Genomic DNA, 25,119 nt, shown 5'->3' on the forward strand with positions numbered 1-25,119 from the left:
CTTCGAGTGGGGGGGTGTGCGCTCACCCACGACCACGTGACCACCCCCTGCACGCCCCCCAGGCCCTTTGTGCAACCTTTCTTGTCACCGGATGGGACAGGTGGTCGTAAGGCATCACCAAATTCTTCGAAATGCCTCTGGCAGGCTGCACATATCGTGTGTTGCGTAAATCAGAGAAAACCGAAAAAAAATTATCTCGGCCTAACCGCACGTTTGTTCGGGCTCAAATTTCGCACAGAGGTTGCATTTGGTGATCAGTTTTGTTTTATACTGCATTTAGGTGGGGTACTTGCCTGACTCGGTCAGAATTTTTTGGAAATCCCCATCGTCTGTGGTGACGGCGAACCAAAACCGAAAGACATCGCAGCAATGGTACCCGTGGCGCCACCTCGCACTGACCGAAGAAACCCAGCTGTGCTTAGTTGATGAGCTGCTTTGAAACAGCGCAAGGCATCACTGAAAATGCCGTACACCGATCAAGAGAAGGCCATGGCCGTAAATTGGCTTTGCGAGTCCAAGTCCACCCCCCGCCCTCCCCAGTAGAGGGCTCATTTCTCTGGTGGGTGAGAGGTGGCGCCACGGGTACCACTGTTGTGAAGTCTCTCGGTTTTTGTTCACCGTCACCGCAGACGATGGGGATTTCCAAATAATTCTGACCGAATCAGGCAAGTACCCCACCTAAATGTAGTATAAAACAAAACTGACCACCAAATGCAACCTCTGTGCAAAACTTGAGCCCGAACAAATGTGCGGTTAGGCCGAGAGAATTTTTTTTCGATTTTTTCTGATTTACGCAAGAGTCGGTAGCTGGGAGCTGAGAGCCCGCAAACATGTGGCAGGTTGTAGCATGCAGCAGGCATGCTGACTGCAAAGGCGCTGCCCAATAACATCCAACGCCTGCATCCACACACTTCATAAACAAAAATAGACTGACAATGCTTGTGCCACGCTGCGTAGCTCAAGGCACGAGCATCTTCACTTCTCTGAAGCCACAGAGGCTGCGCATCTGCACAGACCTCAGAAGCACCGTATAAACGCATGTAAGAGCCGCACTTTTTTTTTTTCCAGATTCGAGGGCCAATTTTCAGGGTGCCCATACATGCAATGTGAGAACAAAAATTTTTTTTTTTTAAGTAAAAAAACACCAATCAGGGAATGAGCGGCATTTATTCTACGTTCACCCGTCACTCCCGGAGTCTCCAGCCTCAGAGCTGGTGCTGTGCTCCGGTGCATGTTCATCCCACAGGAAGTCGCGCAGCATGTCCATTGTCAACACATAGTCTTTGTTCCGCACTTCCAACACATAGCTACAGTGTACTAGACACAGCACAGCAGCTCTTCTTCTAGTTTGGGAAATTGCAAGGCTTGCCTCCGAAAGCCCGCTTTTTGCAGTTTGTGCTCCTCAATGTTTGGTTTGGTTTGGTTTATTAGGGTTTAACGTCCCAAAGCGACTCAGGCTATGAGGGACGCCGTAGTGAAGGGCTCCGGAAATTTCGACCACCTGGGGTTCTCTAACGTGCACTGATATCGCACAGCACACGGGCCTCTAGAATTTCGCCTCCACCGAAATTCGGCCACCGCCGCCGGGATCGAACCCGCGTCTTTCGGGTCGGCAGCCAAGCGCTGTAACCACTGAGCCACCGCGGCGGGTGCTCCTCAATGTATCTTTGTGGTTGCACCATCACCACTGTCTGACGCACTTCTCGGCCACACTGAATTTCCTTCCCACCACACGCTTGCCGTGTTCAAAAGCAAAATCTCAGATATGTAGCTATTAAGGTGCTCGCCCATACCATGCTGAAATTGCAATGCTTGGTGGCAGCACCAAGCCACAGCAACGGTCAACTAACACACTAACATGCTACCAAACTCCCGTGCCTACAAAAAGCTGGAGCTGGCGATACTGATGCCAATATCAATAGCGGGAGCTCGCGGCGGAGGAAAAAGTTGATGATGATGACCTGTGGCCTCGGGCATCATCTGTGGATGGCACCAGGAAGCTCCTGTGTGCATGCGTGGCCTCCGCGGTCAAGCGCACCGTTGCTCGCGGCACGAGCTGATCACGGCGGCCACAGTTCATGCATTTCAAAGGCTATTCCCGCGCGAGTCATGGAAAGTTTGGGCGCGGCCCTTACACGAATCTTTCTTTTTTTAATATTTCCTTCGGGAAAACAGGGTGTGACCCTTACACGCGTTTATACGGTAGTTGTAAGGAAAGGCGCAGCAGCAGTCTTATAGTGGGTGGATGCCTGGACTGTACCATGATGGAAGGAATAACGAGAGGTGAAAGCAGCAGACATTTTTTTTATTTGGAAAATGTTCATGTTTGCTCTCGTTGAATTTTGTGATTTGGGTAGCAAGCATAAACATAATATTTCCACTTTTATTAAGGCGGAAGCCTTTAATGCCTCATCGTTGTAAGCAGGAGTTGTCAACAGAAATGTCACGCTTTTCAATTGGTCGAAATGGTCGTGATGTCACAGTGCGCGAATTTCAAACGGGGCCAATTGTACTTTGGCTAGTAACCATGCAACCAATGAAAGGGATCGTATAGTGATGTTCCAAGTAAGTGGGAATGAGCTTAGTTAATTGCTTAATCACCCAATTAGCCTAATTAACCTTTCTAATCAGGCCAGATACATAAATAAAACCGAGTAGGAAACTGGTCGAGTTCGGGAATCGAACCCCGGTCTCCGGAGTGCGAGACCAGCATGCTAACCACTCCGCCACGCCAGCTCAATGGTTTGGAATGAACAAAGGCGCATCTAGTGAATACGGTGTCTTCGTTCAATCCCATCTTCCTCCCTTCCTGTTCCAGTGTTCAGCTGTCCACCGAGGTATGCGAGACAGATACAGTTCCTTTCCTCAAAAACCAATTTACCGACGAGCAAGGCAGAGAACCAAACAGGCGATGGCGTTTTGTGGACTCCCTGGCAGCGTTGCACAATGCTGTTGCGTTTCACTCTTAGAGGCGAAGCTTAACATGTTAACCACACATCAGAGGGACAAGCAGCAACACTGCGCTTAAGGCTTTCGCCTCACCGCACTTTGGGTCAACAAAGTGCCGCCCTGAATTTTTTGTGGCCATATACTAAGACACCACTTGATTAGTGGTCTCTTTGAATTCAATAAATGCCCCAGAATTACCACTACAAGGTTTCACATACCCCAAAAATGTTGCAAGCACACACACATGCATATACAAAAATGAACGCACCTTCAGGATTTGGGTCTGGCTTTGCTTTCTTTGCAGGCCCACCAGTTGGTCCATCTGCTGGTGGTCTCTTGGTCGCCTGTGCAGGAGGTCCCTAAGGATGAAGGAATCATTGTAAGTAGTGTAGGCCCTAAATTAACAGAGAAAAGATGGTGGTCTGCCCAAGCCGCTATCTTAAAGGAGCAACTACCTTCTGTTTTCAACACCAAAGCTACAGTCATGTTCTGAGATCCAACAGAAGTTCCCAACACAGGGGCAATGTCTCAGGTGATGTCTCTGAGAAGCTGGTGCCAAACATTAAAGGTGCAGTGAAGAGGAATCTGAACTCGTCTTTTCGCCGCGGGAACTCAATCCACACGTTCCGAGCACTCTTAGAATGTTTGACTTATTACCCTGTGTGGCCGATTTTCCTAATTAAATCGAATTAACATCTAGCTCCAGCCTTTTTTTTTTGTATTCTCCCCCGTACGGTGGGCGGAGTCGACCAACGCGTGGAGTGCCTTTCACCCAGTCCCGGGGCAGCTTGCCGCTCTGCCATTGGCGGAGTAATACATAGTAGTCCATAGTAGCAAATAGTCCGCGCGTATTTTTATTTCAGCGGGCTTATTTTGCGGCTATATTATCTGCGAATAAAACTATTTATTCAATGAAACCTAAAAAACAAAATAAAGGGAAAGCAAAGCCTCCACGGAGCTGGTTGAAAGCCACTCCAAGCGTTGGTCGACTCCGCCCACCATACGGGGAGAATTCAATAAATAAAGGCGGGAGCCGGATGTTAATTCGATTTAATTAGGGAAATCGGCCACACAGGGTAATAAGTCGCAGTTTTTAAGAATGCTCGGAACATGTAGACTGAGTTCGCGCGGCAAAAAGACGAGTTCAGATTCCTCTTCACTGCACTTTTAAGCAGAAAAATAAAATCAATTTCTACTATACAACCCAGTCCAACCAAAACTGTCCTTTGATTTTAGCAATCTTAATGCTTGGAACCCAACAAAGGAAATGTTTCAGCCTATTTCTGAGAAGTAACCTGAGGTGCATGCCTGAAAATGGTATTTGAACAACGAGACAACTCATTAACCATCAGGCATAGATCCTCTTCTCACCAGACTCAGGCAAGCAATTTGCACTGTTTTATGTTCGAAAGGAACTATAGTAACTTTTTACCAGAACTTCAAAAAATTCATTAAAAGGAGTCTTTACTTGCATAAACACTTTAGAAAAGGCAAAATCGGAACTACAGGCATTGGAAGCACATCAATCAGTGCTCCCGTCTGTCACTATATGCTCCAAGTAAAATCGACACAGACCTCCATAAGTTCTCAAAAGGACATGACTTCATAACTACTTCAGGCTGCAGCAATGCACTTTTTAAAAATTTTCGATATGTGCCGAAACTTCTCCCTACCGCTGGCCGTGACTGTTCTGTGTAGCCTTGTATCACAGCACTAGTAAATAGGGTGTAGCATATATGCCGGTGATCCCCACCTTATATCCCCAGCAGTAAATGCACCAGCTAACGCTACGCGGCCCAAGCAATCCTTGCTAAAATCTGTGGGTTCCTCATAGCATGCGGAGCTGAAATACTTCCGTGTCTAAGCCAGTGCTCTGAAAAATGCGCGTGGTGTCTGCAATATGCAAAAACTATCAGTGGGGGCCCTTTCAACTTGTGCACAGAATACCAGAGTGACAGTTTGCCAGTTTCACAGCAGAATCTTGCTTATGCCCTTGGGTGACACAAGTGCAAAGTGTAGACAAGCTTTTGATGCAGAGTTGCATCAATGAATTCTTTAAACAATGCTGCTATGCTTCAAGGCACAAGGTGTGCCTGATGGGTACCTTGTGGAAGCACAATATTGCCGCAAATCTTTGTAGCGTTTGTTTGTTGTGTTTATTTGTTCATGCTTCAAGGCTGCAGGCACGTCGCTTTATCACTTCGTTTGTGATGCAAGACGGGCCTAGATTTATCTCGATTGATCGCATCCAGACGGAGCAGATTCCACTCTAGGCCAGAATGTTCTAGTAACTTTCCAAGCTTTATCTCGAATGTTCGCTATCAGCTTTAAAAAGAGCACGGCCGACAGCGGCGGGCATTCTGTTCGACGACCACCGAGCACACTTGTTGCTACGCCGCCGCCGAGTGAATCAGTTCTTTGCGGGCGCAAGTCAGCCAAATAAAGAGTTCCGTTTCGAAGACATTCTCGCTGTGTTTCTGTTCGCCGGACTGTAGTCACCACTACGTGACAATATGTATGTAAGATGCAGTGACAGACAACACGGCATCTGCTTAAGCCACATAACCCAGTTTCATAGATATGACTGCGCAGACCCCAGATGGCTGGAAAACTTCATATCTGATCAACTTAAGTCTCAGAAGGTCTGCAGTGTGCAAGTGGCACACGTCACTGAACACCACAGTGCAGTGGGAAGCCAACCTTCTAGAAGTTTCCAAAGCTTCCAAGCATCTGCCACTGTGGATGCTCTGGCAAGACATGCCTAAGGAGCGTTTTTTTTTTATCCATGAGACACCAGCTAAGTTATACAATGCATGTAGACATAGCTGTCCTAGACTGATTGATGCATGTTTAAAGATGTAAGGATGCCAGCAACATTTGACAAACACTGTTCCCACTTCGAGTTATTGATCAATTCGCTCTCGCCCTACCATAAGCTTGCCGTCCCAGTTAGCTCAATTGGTAGAGCGACTGCTCCAGTGAAGCGGTGGTCCCGGGTTCAAACCCCGGACCAGGACGAATTGTTCTTTAACTACGAAGTTTCTGAGAAAGCTGTATAGCTTTCCTTTGAAGCCGTATGGCTGCGCTCGGGTGGATGTCAATGAGTAATTACTCCCTTATTACAAACGATGGAACACGGCAAGTGGCACAGACACTAACAAACGTGCATGCACTGCTTAGCTTTGCCCCACCGTTTGTGCTGGCGATCACATCCTCCACATACCAAGCAGACATCCATGCATTGGTGCCAGCTACTAGCTTCTCACACTGACGTGAGAAGTGGAAAAAAAATATGCTTTGACGTTTGAAACGAAAGGAATGTTCTCCAACACCAGAAACTTGAGCTCTTTTTTAATGATTACTCTTTTTCAATAGTTAGTACCTTTCATCAAGAGAGACGACCATTATTTTCTTGTTACTTGCAACAGCATTTTAAAAATGCTATCTAGCAGCCAACTAGCGGTGTGTGTACAGCTGTACTGTTGCTACATACTGATGTCATATTGTTGATGCAACTGTGGACATCACTCACCAAGAAAGACCACCTGTCTCATGGCTGTCGTTGCTGTCCACTGTGGTGTCTAAAAAGCTGCTGCTACAGAACTTTTGTTCATTGCCCTTTCAGAGCGCAAACAAAGAGCGTTGGTCAAAGCTGCCTTCATCGTCAAAGCAAGTGACCACTAAATAAGCATCCCTTCAACATGCATCAATGACAGGAAAATGCTGCATCTTAAAGGCTACCCACAGACCTGGTTTCTGTTTCCTGCTCTGATGAGCACGGTGACATCAGTTGGTTTGACACTTCTAAGAACAAACAGTTCAAGGTCAGCACTGATCTATGTCACGTGCCTCTCTCGAAACTGCGTCTTGCTCATGTTGAAATTGTTTCCATTTGAGCAACTTACAAACTAGGCCGACAAAGAATACTTTTTAACCAAATTCCTCAGCAGCTTCTTTAACTTACAACAAAGAAGGCAGTAGAGCTACCTTCTCACATCAGATGTTAAAACTTAATAAAAAAAAACCTGAACATGAACACCTCACGCAACTAAACTAAGCAAAGCCCCTGCAGTTATTCAGTATAGCTGATTTGAACATTTCCTGTTAAGTTTTTTAGTCTTTTTAAATAACAAAATATTGGTATACTTTTTAATGTCCAGCAGGTTTAGGGTGGAACTGGGCAAAAACAATTTTTTTATTTTTCAATTTCCATCCTCTCAATTCCCCTCCTAGTGCTGTGCGATAGGTACTAAAAAGCTACTGTACAGAAACTATAGAGAGCCTCAGGCATCAACAATATATGCTTTCAAGCTCAGTACTTCTTTCCTTTTTTTTACAATATCACAGGTTGCCACGTTCAGAACAATCTCTCACCATGCAACACAGACTTTTACTTTATCTCTGTGAGAGGTCATCAGAGCCAAGGCCAATTTGCTGTAAAATTCCAGAAATCAGATTCACAACTACAGTTCCACTGCCAAAGGTTATGTAAGACGAAGTGTACAGCCATTGTTTGAAAGAAAAAGAAAAAACGTGTATGCCACAGAGGCACACTTTGTTCTTTTCATAACTTATCATTTCTTTTTTCCTTTCCATTTTGCACCTCCAATATCAGACTGATTATTCATAATGTGTTCGTTTCTTAAATCAACGGACCCCTCAGGAACTTTTGCATTGAGTTCTGGGCTCCTGCTTACATGAAACTTGTATATTGTGTAACCAAGGTCAGTAAAAAAAAAAATGCAAATCCTTTTGAAAGCTCATACTGCCACACAAGCTGCCAATGCTTTTGGCATGTGTGTGGCAAGCCAAAGAAGCCATGTTCATCTACCATGCCAACATGGCACTTGAACATGACAGCAATAAAGCACACGAGTTATACCCCTGTCACACTAGCAAATTTAATGTCATTCGAATCGAATGACACTAGCACCTAGTGTCATTAATCAACTGCTACACAGGAACGCGTAATGTCATTAGGTTCGAACGACATTCACCATCGAATGAGTTAGGAGAACTCATTCGCAATCGATCTCGAACCGAATGCGTACTCTGGACACCAGATACGCAGCAGGAACAAGCGACGCGAAAAAAATAATTTGCACACTGCCAAACTTAGAAAGTGCGTTTATTTAGTTCTGCTGAAAAAAGTTAATGTTGGTGTGAATCTGTTCACACTAGAGGCTGTCGTGGATAGCTGTTACTCTCGGCCTCAGCAGCCTACCGCAGCGGCCGAGCGCGAAGCAGCGTCTTACCCGCGACCGTCGGTCATTTTGGGATGCGCGATTCTTGCTGGTTGGCGTGCCATGTTCGTTAAGCTCGAAGGTACTTAAAGACGTAACTGAGCAGTTCACCTTTTGGAAGTCATTTCCAAGCTCCGCGCGTCCGCGCGCCGCCATGTCAGCCATTTTGTTTGTTTACATTTATCAGATTTGTGATTGACTTTGTACTTGGCTTGGCTTTTGATGGCTAAAGTGGTGCAGAATGGCCGCAAATATTTTAAGGTTATAATACGGCACACAAATGTTCTCAGCCGCTTTTGAAACACTGCACAACAATTTCAAGCATCTTTTATGCGCGCTGATGTCGTTCAGTTGGACAATTTTATTTTTTCACTGATCATCGACGCCATCATTTTCAAATGACATTTTTTTCCGTGTAGCACCGAAAGAGACCAAATGACATTCGATGCATAGAATGCCATTAGGTTCCAATGACATTAAATTTGCTAGTGCGACAGGGGTATTAGGTGTTCTTCCCGAAAAGAAAGCCAGAACAGCTAGTTGCAGCTTACAATCTGCAACAAGCTCGTGCAATACTAGAGGGGAAAAGCAATTCTCATGAATTGCTACATCTCTCACAGGATGCCATTCCCCTCAGAATCAAAGAGTCTGCAGCAGCATTGTTATTTACCTGGACAGCAACGCCAAGCTTGGGCACTGGAGCTGGTTTCGGGGCAGGGCCGGGCGGTGGTTTGCCATCTGTGAGTTGCACTGCGCTTTTACTTTCTCAGTCAGGCAGCAGATCACAAGCTATGAGCAACAGGAGTCAGCATGTGAAAGCACTATTTCAGCATGCTTTCTGTGCTCTGTATACAGGGTCTGTTCTGAAAGTAGTAGGACTCATTTTTTTTAATAAAATTTATTCATGAGAGTAGTAAACACGACTGGAATTTTTCAAAGTAGCACCCTTCCGCACCTGCACGCTGCTGCTAATGAGTTTTCCAGTTTTCGTACGCCTCCAGGAACGCATGGACCAGAATGAGGTTTAGCTCCCTCGTCACGGCCTGTTGAACCGCCTCTACCAATCCATGATGTTTCCCCTCGGGCGTCGATTTTATTCTCGGGAATAGAAAAAAGTCTGCCGGGGCCAAGCCGGGGCTGTAGGGGGGCTGAGGCAGCGTTGCCGCCTTGTGCTGGACAAAAAATTGGGGTCCTCATTCACATGACGAAGAAGATCCTGGCAGATCGCTTTCCGGTTGGCCTTTCGCTCCTCTGACAACACTCCCCGCACCAACTTCGCGCACACTTTCCTCATGGCTAAGTTTTCTGTCACGATCTCAAAAACTTGGGTTTGAGGAATGCTCAAGTCATCAGCAATCATTCTGATACTCATCCTACGATCACTGTTCAGTAAATGTTTAACTCGCTACACATTTTCGTTGGTCTTGCTGGTCGAAGGGCGTCCGGAGTGGTCGTCGTCCTCCACTCTTTCCTTACCTTTTCGGAGCAGCTTGCGCCACTCAAAAAATACCTGGTCTACCCATGGCAGCATCACTGTAGGCCTCCTTAATCATGTCGTGAGTCTCTTTGCCCGTTTTACAAAGATTTGCACAAAATTTGATCGCGTATCGCTGATCCAGTAAACACTCCATGATTTTGCGTGACGAGACGTTTCGACAGGGGTTCACAGAACAAGCGACCTGCTCTCTTCAACGGCCGAGAGCCGACTGCCGATTTTTCCCAGCATACCCAATATCCCCCTTCAACGATCCTGCATGCGCAGACCGCCTCTCGTCCGCCCATTTGCCCAGGAAAAAACCAGTCCTACTACTTTCAGAACAGACCCTGTATAGTATAGCCCAGACAGGCCTACAGCTGCAAGAGCCAGTACAGCGGCCATCTCCCTGAGACAGCCGCATCAACGGCAGGAGTAGAAGAAAAAAGCGCTTCTGCACAAAACTGGGCAAAATGTAACAATCTGAATGCATGGCAGCTCTGCCATGCATTACCCACAATGACCAAACTGGTAAGCTCTCAACTATTCTTCTGACTGAGAGCTCCTAAGAATACACTGAGAGATGTATAGTTTCGCTGGGTTTCAAAGGAAAAACCCTGTGTCAAGAGTCTCCATACAGGATGTCCTGGATGCAGCCACCATCCACTGTTAAACAAGCCATATCCAGGGTTCTAGCATAGAAATTCTTGCACTGCAGAACCATACACATACTAGCGGTCATTGCAACAGGAGAAAGCTTATGTGTGACAAATAAAAAAAATGCACAAATAAATCAGGCTAAGTAACACGTTCTGCTGGGCGAGTTGGTTCATCTTGGTAATGTAAAGGCTTTTAGCGCAAAACGACTAAGAAAGGACGGGGACAGAACACAGACACAAAGGAGCGCTCCTTTGTGTCTGTTCTATCCCCGTCCTTTCTTGGTCGTTTTGCACTAAAAGCCTTTACATTACTAAATCAGGCTAGCTGCCACGTTACATGAACATTTCTTCAACTTCAGTACTGTGCACATGGCAAGATGCAGCCAACAGTACAGCCGCATTTCTTGTATGAAGAAGGGGTGTTTAGTGTTTGGCTTTCAAGTTATATATGCAAGACAGCAAAAAGCTGTCCTACATAGTACAGGGCCAAACACTACAGATAGCTGCACAAATTGCACAAACACTTCGTGTCAACAAAGCTACGAAAGGCATCCCGAATTCAAACCTGCACACATCTGCACTTGTGACAGCACAGTGAGATGCAGCTTCTTTAAATGCAGAAGATTTAGCCTCCATGGAAGCCTTGGATGCACATGACCAGGGCATCACATAGCTAATGTTAAAGGGACAGTGAGGAGAGCTCTATTAATATTTTTTTAAAGCAAAATCCGATAGTTCGGCATTTCATGGCTTTGTTGCCACTTGGCCGGCAGCAAAAGATGCATTTATTTCTAAGAAAGTTGGATTCGAAGTTGGAAAAGTTTTTCCCGCCGCTCTGAGTCAAACTTGTGATTCTCCTATGACGACACAGGACTAAGTGACGTGAAACATGACGTGCACATGACGTAACGCAGACTCCATGATTTCTGGCGGCCAGCAATGCGGCCTAGCAGCAGCCGAAAAGAAAGCTACCGCCAGCCACACATTGAAGGCATCTATCGGCTATTGCGGCCGTCGCTAATGTCGCTTCGTTTACGTTTGCACTGGCGTTTTGCCAGCGTTACGATGGATCCCGTTCTGGAAGTCGTCAACGAAGTTCTCGCAAATAGACACCTTTAGCATACCGCGCACCTTGTTACCGTGAGCGGAATACCGGGAGCCCGCCTACCGCCGGTGAGTAGGCGCTGATTGGTCCCGATGCTGCAGGCGCGCGCGTAGCTGCCGGGTACATGGCGCCACCTGGCGACGTCACGGAGATTTGCGCATGCATTGGCTGCGCCTCAGTGATTCGCGGCTTCTCGTGTCCTAGTGTTGCTAGAACCATTGGTTCTAGCAACACCTTTCTGTCCTATGACGTCATCACACTTGTACTTGCGAGTTTGGCCTGTGGTGGCGATACCTGTATTTTGGTTCTTGCTCTTTTCTACGTTACAAGAGCTTTGTTGTCAGTATGAGTGGCGTTTTTGCAATCAGGAGCTGGTATTCTGCCGATACAAGCCAACTTCAATTCCTCCTCAGTGTCCCTTTAAGCACTGCATGGTTGAACACACGCATGCCCATCGCCACAGAGAGCAATCAATGTGCTCCTCCCACTTGGGCCATTGATGAAATAAACCCCCGCACAAAATTAGCGTGAATATGAAGGAGCAGCTTTTGGACAGCACTGCACTGTCTGGGCCCTAAGCATGCAGTTTTGTGTAAGGAGGCTCACACAAACTGACTGCGCAATTCTGTGGGCACTGCTATAGAAGTCACACGTGTTTGAAGCCTTGCGCTTGAAGCCTTGAGCCAGTGTTTCCCGAGTGTGTCAACATATTACATAATCAAGTCGGGAGTCAGCTGATTAGTGGTCCTGGGCAGTATTCTATCTTTGCTCTTTCAACGAAATCAACATAAAATGTGACCCAAGCACAGCCTCCCAAAAAAATGCGAATGCAATAAAAAGCCCTTCAAGTGTATACAAGTTCTTGAATTACACTGGATTGGCAGAAAGAACAAACTATCTCTCAGAGAGACTTCATGCCAGCTCATAAGCATAAACTTGAAAGCAACACATTCACAATAAGGAATATCACTTCTTAGATGCCATATGCAATGCTGCCTAAACCAAACCTGAATCCAGTCTATCCGCTGACAAAAAATATATATACAAACAAGGAATATGTTGCTCTCTGGAAAAACAACAACATAAAAAGAAACTATTTCGAGTTATATAGCTTGAGCAGTGAAAGCAAATTTTCAACTTTGGAACTTGTATAAGTTGCACTTAAAATTCGCTCCCATTAAAATTCGGGTGTGAATTTTGAAGGTGCACCCCATACACGGACTAAAAAAACAAACAAACATATAACTATTTTTTTAATCACCACATAATCTCGTGTCAGGGCCGCGCCCCCCCATTACGAACTAAGTAATTGATAAAAAAAATACAGTTTACACATTTTTTTAAAATTCGTGTATGGGCTGCACCTTCAAAATTCACACCCAAATTTTTTTTTAAAAAGTGCAGCCCTTACATGGGTTTGTATGGCACCTAGTCCAAAACAGGGGGCGCGGCTCTTACACGAGATTATACGGTAGTAAGCAGCTCTGTTATAACCCTGCCACATAAAAACTTAAATGTGTTTCCAACAAAAGGTAAATTATCCAAGCTAACATTTTATGTGTCACTGAGAATAGTGCATGCATAGTAATAATCAAATGATTTACTATAAATATTGTTTCACACTCAAAAAAACACCTTAAAACTTGTATAAAAGGTTGCAACAATTCTGATAACTTACAGAGGAACGTTATCAAGAGCTAGGGTAGGCAGAAGCTGGTTTGGCTCATGGGCTCTAACATCCCAAAGCGACTCAGACTATGAGGGTCACCAGATATGTTCGACCACCTGGGGTTCTTTAACATGCACTGACATTGCACAGTACACAGGCCTGTAGCATTTTGCCTCCATCGAGGAGGCAAAATCCTTTCTCGTTTTTTTAATCACAATTCTGGATGTCCTTCACAAGAGTTGTCAAATGCAGCACATATTACACCTGTTCCTGTATTCTTTTTGCACAAAACAGACAGGTCTATTGCAGTCCAACCTTGCAACATTGAACATGGACATCGCGAATTATCGGCTATATTGAACTGTTCCTAAATGTTTTTGACAAACACGTGCAATTCTTTAACACTGAACGCAGTTGAATACATTCAACTGCCCACCGTCAAGCTGTGCCTGCTTGAAGGGCAGGTGGCAGGCTTTGCCTCACTACACAAGTGACAGGTGGTGGTGCAGCAAGCACTTGCGCCACGGTTCGCACCTTTATCCTGCATTATCATTAAACTATCCATCCTTTGCACTTGTGGATAGCACCCCGTAAGATACCGCAACGTGAATAGTTGGTAGCCAGGCAGTCAGCCTGCCGTATCCACTGATAGTGGCCCAGAACCAAAGGCATGGTCGGTGGTAGCAGTCTATAGTCGGATAGAACTCAAAGGTGCAGTGAAGAGGAATCTGAACTCGTCTTTTTGCCGTGGGAACTCGATCCACACGTTCCTAGCATTCTTGGAAACTTCGATTTATTGCCCTGTGTGGCCGATTTCCCTAATTAGATAGGATTAACGTCCGGCTCCCGCCTTTTTTTTTTAATTCTCCCCCGTACGGTGGGCGAAGTCGACCAACGCGTGGAGTGCCTTTCACCCAGTCCCGTGGCGGCTTCCCGCTCTGCCATTGGCGGAGTGATACGTAGTAGTCCATAGAAGCAAATAGTCCGCGCGTATTTTTATTTCTATGGGCTTATTTTGCGGCTATGCTACCTGCATATGAAACCATTTATTCATGAAAACCTAGAAAACAAAATAAAGCGAAAGGAAAGCCTCCACGGAGCTGACTGAAAGGCACTCCACGCGTTGGTCGACTCCGCCCACTGTACGGGGTGAATTAAAAAAATAAAGGCGGGAGCCGGATGTTAATTCGATTTAATTAGGGAAATCGGCCACATAGGGCAATAAGTCGAAGTTTCTAAGAATGCTGGGAACGTGTAGATCGAGTTCTCGCTGCAAAAAGACGAGTTCAGATTCCTCTTCACTGCACCTTTAAGTCTGGAGTGATTCAGGATGGCCGAACAGAATTCCTCCGTGACGAAAAACAGAACATTGTTAAAGCTTTTTTTTGTTACCTAAGCAAAAAGCTAATCACGAGACGATATTGTATGGTCAACAATTTTGATGCCTCTGACTTTTTTCATACAGTCTTAAAAAGGTGACTTTGTAATTACTGTAATCGGCAATTCAGCAGTGTCTGTTTGAAAGCTAGTTGGTTCATGGTTGTCGGCTTTTATGGATGTGGTGAAAACGGCAATAGCTTTCATTCTGGTGCCCCGGTATGTGCTGGTGGCGTTGTGCAGGGAAGCCAACCTAAGTGGCACTTGGCGTTCGGCTTTCCGTGGTCTCTGGAATTGCCGCAAGCAACTTCGTAATGCCGCTAAAACTCACAGGCCGAGTTGCTTTGGGATGTTAAATCCCATCAAACCAAACTTCAGAAATGGTCTCTCTCTGCTCTCTAGTAAGGAGGGATCGAGTTGCTATCCTTTCACTGACTGAATTTTGCTTCCCTCGTGTACATTTTTGGCAAAATTTTCTCTCATGAATTTCAACTATATCAAACTATTTTAAGAACTTTTGTGCTCATTCACAGAAATTTGGCTGTACTTAAAGGGAGACACTGGTATTGAAAAAAAAAAATTTATTAATGAAGTCACAGCTATGAAATCTTCAGGGAATATGTATTTTTGTGTGCTGATTCTAAATATGTCATTTAATTTCATGTAAAACAATTCCTTGAGCACTTATGCACCTTTTATGCTAGTATTTTGTGGAGAGTTTTGAAGAAAATTTGCTGCGGGAAACTCGCTGAAATGTATGCCATTGAGTTCTCTTGACACCAAGGAATGCAATAAGGGTGAAGTTGTCTTCCTGCCTATCACAGAACTTAAGTTATGGGGTTTTGAAGTTGTCGCTCCAGAAATGAGAAGGAAAGTGTGTATTCCTGTTTCTGAAGTGGCAGCTTCAGTACCCTATTACTCAAGTTCTATGAGAGCCAGGATGATAATTTTACCCTTATTGCATTCCTTGGTGTCAAGAGAACCCAATGGCATACATTTCAGCGAGTTTCCTGCAGAAAATTTTCTTCAAAACTCTCCCCAAAATACTTGCATAAAAAGTGCATAAGTGCTCAAGGAATTGTTTTACATGAAATTAAATGACATATCTAGAATCAGCACACAAAAATACATGTGACCTGAAAATTTCATAACTGTGACTAAATTAATAAAATTTTCTTTTCAAGACCAGTGTCCTCCCTTAACTTTAAAAAAATGTTTACAGAGCACCTTCTCTGCTCAGAGACAGTCCAAGCTGCCAAACCAGTCACCAACAAGCAGAGAAGGCGCTCTCGTTAGCCATTGTGCTTTGCACAGCACTGTTTCGGAAGAAATTTGTGCAAATGATACCAAAAAAAAATGGTAGAATATTTAACATAACAGGTCTATGATGCCTATAAAATAGGTAAGTCAGTTTCGAAGCACCCCAACACGGGACAATACCGTTTTTTCGAGTCGGCATCCTTAACTGAGGAGGTCTCAGGTTTGGAGGAAGTCTCTGCAAAGAGAGTAAAGAAACATGCCAACATGCTGTTGTGACAATACAGTCCTCAGCAGTCAACGATATATGGCAGCTCTAAACAGAATAAGCATATATCATCTGCAACATCTCAACCGGTCTTTACTGCACTACGTTCAGCTTACCGTATTTACTCGCATAATAGGTGCACTCACGTAATAGGTGCACCCCTAGTTTGGTCGCGAAAAATCAGATTTTTTTATTTCCGCGCATAATAGGCGCACCCCGAACTTGACACTGTGATCAATACTGTATTTACACGATTGCAAGCCGTCGCCTCGCCGCCCCGCACCCCCAATCTTTATTTTAAGAAAGTTTTTGCTTTCTTATTTTTCTTTAACTGCAAAGTTTCTGAGAAAGCTGTATAGCTTTCCTTTGTAGCCGTTTGGCTGCGCTCGGGTGGATGCCAATGAGTAATTACTCCCTTATTAGCAAATAAGCAAAAACTACCGTCAACTCAACAACAGCAGGCACACATTACTCCATTCGTTACATCCAAAACTGAATTCCTGACATAAAAAAAACAACCTAAGCTCCACACCCCAACCTTCCCAAAGTTCAACATGTTGAACAACGTAGTGCCTGCACGATATAACTGGCTTATGGACGACAACAACAGTTTATGGCCAAAGCCTAAAATGACAATGTTTTATTTCGTCCTGGAATGTGCTTGCATGCTAACATAAAACAAAAGCAAACTGCATGAAGGTGACAAAGCATACAGCAGATAAAGGGGCTCTGAAATAATTTATATGGGCATATTCTAGTGCAAAACAGATCTGTAGGGGTGGTCTTCGTGGTTATTCAAGTCAAATTTGAAAGCTTTGCGTGGACCCTATCATTTAGAAATAATTTTTAAAAATCACTGCAGCAGTAGCTTGCAATCGATTAGGGCGACACGCATCACCGTGCGTCCCCTACCTCGATGACATCGGTGGGCAGATGGTTTGGTTGGTTTGGTTTTATGGGGTTTAACGTCCCAAAGCGACTCAGGCTATGAGGGACGCAGTAGTGAAGGGCTCCGCAAATTTCGACCACCTGGGGTTCATCAACGTGCACTGGCATCGCACAGTACACGGGCCTCTAGAATTCAGTGGGGTGAGCCTGAAGGCTTGGCCTTCTGCCCACTGACTTCATAGGCGTAGGGGGGGGGGGGGGGGGGGGGCGGGGGGGCGTGCAGTGAGATGCGCCGCCCTAATCAACAGCGAGCTACTGTGACAGAGATTTTAAAAATTATTTCTAGACTACAGGGTGCACGGAGAGCTTTCAAATGTGACTCTAATGCCCACAAAGACCACCGCTACATAACTGTTGGCCAATAGGCCCATCGAAAACATTTCAGGGTCCCTTTTCAACATTCCCCCAGTTGTTCAACCTGCGGCAAGGAGACCTGGCTTCGTCCGGAAAAAAAGTCAAACACAAAGGCCGAAGGACAACAAAGCTTACCGCAACAGCCAGCTTCAAGGCAGTGACCAAATCCTTGTGCCGTTTGCCAGCCAGGTGCTGTAAAACAGTAATAAAAAAAAACGTCAAAATAAGCCAAGAGTTACATTAACTGAAGGACATTAACCCTTTGAAGGTTTTTGCCGTATACAGTAGAACCCCGCTGTTACGTTCCTCACTGCTGCGTTTTCCCGGCTGTTACGTCGTTTTCTTCGGGTCCCGGCATAGCTTCCATAGGATCCAATGTATTGGGAACCCCGCTGTTACGTCGTAGCCGAGGAAACGATCCCGCATGATACGTCGCAACCGGGCTCCCCGAACCCGCCCGGGCAATGCGCGCCAACCGGCATTTTGGTTTTTGACGAGTCTTGGCCAGGCTTGGCTACGGAACTGGCTGCAAGAAGCCGCACGCGAGTTGGAGAGGCCGCCGCTAGATGGCTATCTGCCTTGCACGCAGAACGCCGCGATCTTTATCGCGGGAGGTGGTGAGGAGGAGGCGGGCGGCTGTGGTCGTTAATCAGCGTGTCTTTTCTTTCACTCTTTCTTTTTATCTTTTAACTCTCCTCTATCTGCAAGTGACAGCGGTGGTGGCTCGGCTGGAGCCAGTCGGCAGGCCCGTGCAATTTCCTTTTCATCCTTCTCTCATTCGCAACATCTTTATCGTGCTTTGATAGCGTTGCGTAAGCGAAAGGCGCTTCCCCTTGAGGAAAAGCTGGCAGTACTAAACGCAGTCGACAGGCAGTCAGGGCGGCCTACGCGGAGCAGCGCGGCGAGCAGCCTACGAACATTTCAGTGCTTGACGCTGTGCACAACGTCGCTTCAGCGTGGACTGCAGTGAGCGCGTGAACTGCACAGCACTGCTGCGTGCGTGCGGTGTGGCCGCACCGCAAAGCGATGCTGACAGCAATGCGGCCTTTGCTATTGAGAAACGCGTTGTTCTTTCCAGCGAGCGAAAGAAACTGCAATCCACCATTCTCGATTTTTTAAAGTCCTAGGGTCAATTTGCGGAAATTAATTGTTTCAAGTCAAAGCTGCACTGTTTTCATTAATTTTCGGTGCTTTCGGTGCTTTCCTCACTGTTGCGTTTTCCCGGCTGTTACGTTTTTTTTTTCCCGGTCCGGTGAAAAACGTATGAACGGGGTTCTACTGTATGTACGGCGGCGGTTTTCTGTCCCGCAAGGTCTTTGCCGTACGGTTTCGATCTTCCGTTTGAAATTTTGCGCCAAAAGAACGATGCGTGCTCACTGGGGGGTGCTGCCACCTCTTAGGACTTACAAGAAGTGTTTGAATTTTGTGCTGCCTTCTTACGGAGATAAGCAGAACTTATGCCTAGCTTTAGCGCGGCGGCACAGACTGCGGCAACACCCCTTTTGTAGTTTTGGTTCCGCCGCGTGATCGCAACGGAGTCGAGCGAAATTTGAGTTTTCTTTTTGTCAGCAATATCTTGCAGGGGCTGCCGAAGTTGATTTCTATCTTTATTGGCGCTGCTCGGAGTCGCGCGAAACGTGTTTTCTCTTTGTGGGCACTGTTTTGCAGAGGCGGCGAAAGTTGATTTCTATCTTTATTGGCGCTGCTCTTAGCTTGCTTATCACCGTTGCTATTCTATTCTATTGAACATTTTCCAGTTGTGAGTGATGCTGTCACCAAAGTACTGTTCCTAATTTTTTTTTACGATTTATTCTCGATTATATACATTTTGTAGATTCAAGACCCGCAATAAAGTAATTTGACCACCTGGGACAGCTTTCTTGAAAATAATTCGACCCTCAAAGGGTTAAAGTAAAACCCTGTCGGCCAGAAATAGATTTGCATAAATTCTGCGTACTAATTTTGTTAGTTCTGGATGATAGGAATTATTTTCGTGACCCTGCGAGATTCATATGATTGAGATTATGAGAAATGCAGTTTTCCGAAAATAGATTTTTCGGCGATTTTTTTCGCGTCCAAGATCCGTGTCCCCCCTTAACAATAAATAATGAGAGGCAACGAGAGCAATGTTCAAGAGTGCATCAAGTGAACCCAGCTGACACAACACTTCAGTAACGTATGTTGCTGGGCAAGTTGGTTCTGCATATTTGAAAAAAAAACATGGTGCTACAAGTACTATCGGGCCGGAATGAAACGCGAACACGGGAACGCGTGGCCTGTGGCTAATTTTGGTACAGCGCGCGCCGTCTAGCAGCGTCCGCGATAAGCTGCTGACGTGTGCACTGGGTTGGTGGCTTCTTCCCTATGCAGCCCTTGCTTGACTTGCCGAGTTTGGCAATCCCCGTCTAGCACCGGCATGGCCCCAGCCACATCGCTTTAAATCCGACGTCATGACTCCGGTCCCGGCTAGCAGGATGACGATGTGGTTTTTGCTCCTCCTAACTACCGCGTTACTTTTCAGTGCAATGATGAAGCTTGACTGCCCAATGAGGTCGGTTATGATCGTGCAAGCGATATCTGCTTCGGCAGGATGTCGAAGGCTCAGGTCGATCTTTCTTGTATGTATGCTAAAAAAAAAAAATGCGACAATTTTAGTTAAACGTTCTGAAATGTCGCAGAGGCTATGACGGATGCCGTAGTAGAGGGCTAATTTTAATTTAGACCACTTAGGTTTCTTTAAAGTGCGCTTACATCGCACAGCGTACGGGTGGTTTTGTATCTCGTCTTAATTGACATACGACCGTCGCCACCTGGATCGAGCCCGCGACATTGGAAATGGACATTGGAGCACGCGACATTGGACTTGCCAAAGCCACTGAGGTGCCGTAAAAAAAAAGTTTCCCAATTTAATTTAGTTTTTATTGACTCTTAATTAATTCACTCTTCTATTCACAGCACAACTGAAATTGCACAAGCAAGTGAATTGCACAAATATTGCACAAATTAAGTTTTACTGAAATGTATGTGATGCAAAAATTAAACACAGACATCACGCCGAAGCGGCCGTCACTAGCACGTTCGTGACAGAGGTCATCCGGCAGTCTAATGGCCAAGAGATCGCGCTGAGAGATAACACGGTCATCAAAGAAAGAAAAAACCGCAACGTCATCCCGCTCGCCCAGATCGTGGACTGGCGAGTGTCGGTATCGAGGCAACACGGCTAGCGCCATGCTGGAGCTAGACGGGGATTGCGAAACCACGGCAAGTCGAGCGAAGGCTGCACTTCTGGGCACAATAGCTGCACACAGGGCGGCTGGGGAAGAAGCCACCAACCCAGTGCACACGTCAGCAGCTTATCGCGGACGCTGCTAGACGGCGCGCGCTGTACCAAAATTAGCCACAGGCCACGCGTTCCCGTGTTCGCGTTTCATTCCGGCCCGATAGTACAGTCAAGCCCACTTATAACAATATTCAAGTGCCATGGAAATACCATTGTTATATCCAATAATTGTTATAACAGGGTTGTGCTGTAAAAAGAAAAGATGACAAACTTCACCGCATTTATTGGCAGTAAATACCCGGAGGGGTTTGATTGTTCTAATGCCTGTAAAAGCTTGTTCATTTGAACTTCAGGGAACCGGAACAAAGGTTAACCGTTCACCGACGACCAAAGCACCGCCATCACTGCGCCACTGGGAGCTTCGCGCACCTCCACGTCACAGGAATCAAGCAGTCTTTCCGGAAGATATTCTTATGGGAAATTCAAGAAGCATGCAGAACTAAGGGTGCGGTGACAGCTGACAAGAGAAAAACCGCGCTGGCTGCATGAGCGCGCACTGCACCGACTGATTGGGGGTACGCACGGTGCGCGTAGCCAATGCAGCAATGCAGCAGCTCTCCTGACACGATGACGCCTGCCTCTTTTGCTTTCGTGGCGTTGCTGCGCCAGCTTAGTCCACTGGTCGGCCCCACACGTGCGCGCTTTTGTGTTGTAAGCATGGTTTTGCTGGTGTGGTTGTAGCATTTCCTTCTTTCTTTTTCTACAATGGTTGACACTCAATTACCAGATTTAATTGTTATAACCAATAATGTGCCTTGACAGCATTGCTATAAGCAGTTTACCGTACAACACGTGGCAAAGCTGATGGTGCCATGATTGACCATTGTTATATCCGATATATTGTTATAACCAATATTGTTATAAGTGGGCTTGACTGTACATGCACAAAAAGACGAGGAGACGAAGCCTTCGTCTGTTTGTGCGTGCACTTATAGCACCATGTCTTTTTCAAAAAGACACAACACGTTGCCCTTTTGTGCCAGTGGTGGCTCAGATTTCGGCTTGCACAGTACGAGTGCAATGGGCACTCATGGCAGTACAATAGCTATAAAGAAGGTAAGCAAACTTCCTCCCTCTTCAAACTGATTCCTAGCCGTCTCTTACTGCAATGCTAAGTCTCTTACTGCAATGTCTTACTGCGTGTACTGTACATGTGTCGAGCTTGAGTGCACGCGTGCATGTCCAGTAGGTGTGTTAAAGGTGCACTGAAGAGGAATCTGAACTTGCCTTTTTGCCGCAGGAACTCAATCTGCACGTTTCGAGCATTCTTACAAACTTCGGCTTATTGGCCTGTGTGGCCGATTTCCCTAATTAAATCGAATTAACGTCCGACTCCAGACTTTATTTTTCGAATTCTCCCCGTACGGTGGGCGATGTCGACCAACGCGTGGAGTGCCTTTCAGTCAGCTCCGTGGAGGCTTTGCTTTCGTTTTATTTTGTTTTTTAGGTTCCCGTGAATAAATAAATAGTTTCATTCGCAGATAATATAGCCACAAAATAAGCCTGCAGAAATAAAAATACGCGTGGACTATTTGCTACTACGGACTACTACGTATTACTCCGCCGATGGCAGAGCGGCAAGCCGCCACGGGACTGGGTGAAAGGCACTCCACGTGTTGGTCGACTCCGCCCACCGTACGGGGAAAATTAAAAAAAAAAGGCGGGAGCCGGATGTGAATTTGATTTAATTAGGGAAATCGGCCACACAGGGAAATAAATCATGGTTTCTAAGAATGCTCGGAACATGTAGACTGAGTTCCCGCGGCAAAAAGACGAGTTCAGATTCCTCTTCAGTGCACCTTTAATTTACGGTTTATAAAGGCGTTACGATGCCCAGCTGTCATGCGTCTGGCTGCCAGTCGTGCACAGAAGTTTACGTGAAAGCCATGTTTATGTCTTCGAGCATTAGACAAAAAGCAACAGCAATCTGGCCTGCAATATCTTAGATGCTGGCGCGATGGATTAAAAGCGAAATACTGCCACTTTCCACATCGAATTCCGCAGGTATTTTGTGAGCGTTGTACACTTTGGTCAGCCCGAGTTTCACCGCAGTTGAATAAAAACTTTAGTTGGTAGAATGAGCTCAAACGTACGTGTCTGTCTCTACCTACTTTGTCTGTGTTCTCGTAATTCTAATCAGCGCAGTACTAGAATAATTAAGGGGGGATGTAAGGATCAAATCGCAAGAATCGCGAAAAAAGTCAATTTTTGAAAAGTACACTTTTTGGCATGTCCAACTGTTTCTATGTTGTACTGAAATATTTCACGCAAAAATAAACTTTAAGCACACCAAATAAATATATTTGTCGGCATCTACACATAGACAGTGTGTGCTAGCTTAGAACTTCCAGGCTTGTTTTCTCGAAAGTTTGTTTAGAGCTTAATACCTTGTTCGTGGAAAGCAAAACAAAACAAAACAAAAGGGGTAAAGATCCATGCACCACAGCAATGGGTGCATGGATCTTTACCCCTTTTGTTTTGTCGTGATCACTGAAATGTGGTCCGCATCAAGACAGTCTAAGATTTACCATTTAGGCTCGCATGTTTTTATTACAAGGTAACTAGAGCATGATACATACTAATCATACAAGGTGCACATTGTGTCCTTTAAAAAAAGCAGAGAAATTTTTTTTTAAAAACTGAAAGAGTCTTGATTAACACAACACTTCTTAGTAAATATTAGAAGCATTTACAGACCTGTAGCCTGTTTTTTTTTTTCATGTTAGGCTTTCCACAAGCAAGCAACGTGGGGACATCATATAAACAATGATTAAAGGGAACCTACTGAAGCTGTCATTGTGGAACTTTATATCTGATTGTTTGATGCTATTTTAAGCCAGTCTGCCAAATTTCATCACTCTAAGCCAAAAAATAGAAAAGTTGCCTTCGATCCCCTCATCCCCCCTTAACTCTTTCGCTACCGCGCCATAGGCGATCGTTCGCATATGATCGATTCCAATCGCCCGCGCAAAAAAGCTAATTTTGGAGCGTTGTGGACGTGCTCCGCCATCTCGTTAGCGAGCTCAACAACTGCTCTTTCGATTGCAGCCTTGGTTTCAGTGTTTTGACATGAGGGGGCGCCGTGAAAAATAAAACTTTGAACGGCCGCAGCACCGTCAGCCGGAGAAAATGGCGTCCGCGTCGCCGCGCGCTCCTCGGAAGCGAAAGCTGACACCGAGCACGTCGGCCGGTTTCAGTTTCGTTTTTTGCGACGAAAGCAGCGGTTATTAGTCGGGCAACAATATACAAACGTTGGATTTCGGTTTCGGCAGCAAGACTTCGCCTCGGGAGCCTGGAACGTCAGCGCGTACTTGCATGTAAGTTCTGTTTTCGTTCGCTGTGTGTTTTCTGCGGTGCTTACGGTTTGTAATTGATGACAGTGGTTTATTTTTGTGCTTCAGGGTCTTGACAACGTATGGCGAAGACAGTTTGCCAAATGCTCAAGGTCGCGTCGCGTTTTTCAACCAAGACGACAGCTAGGTGTCCATATCGGCACATCGCTGCGGAGCGGCGCTCGGAGATTCGCTCGAGTTCTCGACTTTTTTTTGATGCTCTTCACGGCGGAAATGATGAAGATCGTGTGCGGAAACACTAATAAGTATGCATGGATGAAGATTTTCAGCAAATTCGGCGTGACGGCTCATGGGAAGACGTGCATCTGTTGGAGATTCTGATGTTCATTGGAATCATCATATACATTGGAATTGTTGACCTGCCACGACTGTATCTCTACTGAAATACCAGAATAATCTATTCTGGCTCTCTGCCATCAAAAATCTTTTCTCAAAATTGGTTTTTCGCTTTTTTTGTTTTTGTTTTTTTGCACGTAACGGACCCGGATGATTCAGTGGCGGCAGCTTCTATTGGCAACACTTGAAAAGTGTCCTGGCTTTTGAACCACATCGATAAAACTTATTTCATCGATCCTGATGTTTTAGAGCGTGCCTAAAATGCCAAATTTTATCAGCTGGCTTTCAGGGAGCAGCTCATTCAAGAAATCTTCGGGTATGATGAGGGAAAAGAAGTCCACGCCCCCAATCCTCTCATAGAATCCATTCAACACCAACCGAAAAGAATGAAAAAAAGAAGAAACTACAAGCTCGGCTATCAGAGAACAAGGGAGGAACAAAGATAAAACCTTATGTGAAGCACTTGTCAGTCTACCTCTACTTCACATCTTCACCTCTGACTGCTCTTCACAGTGGCACCACAGTCATGACCCCTGACTTGACAAGCCATGGAAAGTGCAGTAAATTTTTCTCATAGCTGAAACTGTGAATAATGACAGCTATAAACATGTGCAACAGTTTGTATATTCCAGTTTTCCTCTAATCAAGTTCGGGCTTAGTGCAGCCGGTAATTTCTGTTTTTGCTATTTACTTTTTTTGTGTTTTTAGCAAATTTCACAAATAAATGTTCATTTACTTTTGCACACACAACTCTGGTGTTTGTTTCATTCAGAAGTGTAACTAATAA

At 45.5% G+C, this 25,119-nt stretch overlaps 1 protein-coding gene across 2 annotated transcripts in view; it reads right to left on the minus strand.

Moving 5' to 3' along the window:
• LOC149336568 (uncharacterized) overlaps nucleotides 1-25,119 on the minus strand; it is a 67,369-nt gene that overhangs the window by 18,341 nt on the left and 23,909 nt on the right. For both annotated transcript variants that reach the window (XM_089553002.1, XM_089553001.1), the window contains exons 8-11: nucleotides 17,439-17,495; nucleotides 15,917-15,971; nucleotides 8,863-8,930; nucleotides 3,218-3,308 (exon numbers count right to left, since the gene is read on the minus strand). In XM_089553002.1, the coding sequence (XP_089409128.1) occupies nucleotides 3,218-3,308; nucleotides 8,863-8,930; nucleotides 15,917-15,971; nucleotides 17,439-17,495 (271 nt within the window). The remainder of the gene's footprint in view (nucleotides 1-3,217; nucleotides 3,309-8,862; nucleotides 8,931-15,916; nucleotides 15,972-17,438; nucleotides 17,496-25,119) is intronic.

This window comes from Amblyomma mixtum, chromosome 7 (genome assembly GCF_055824585.1).
Source record: "Amblyomma mixtum isolate Tamu chromosome 7, ASM5582458v1, whole genome shotgun sequence".
Lineage (NCBI taxonomy): Eukaryota > Metazoa > Arthropoda > Arachnida > Ixodida > Ixodidae > Amblyomma > Amblyomma mixtum.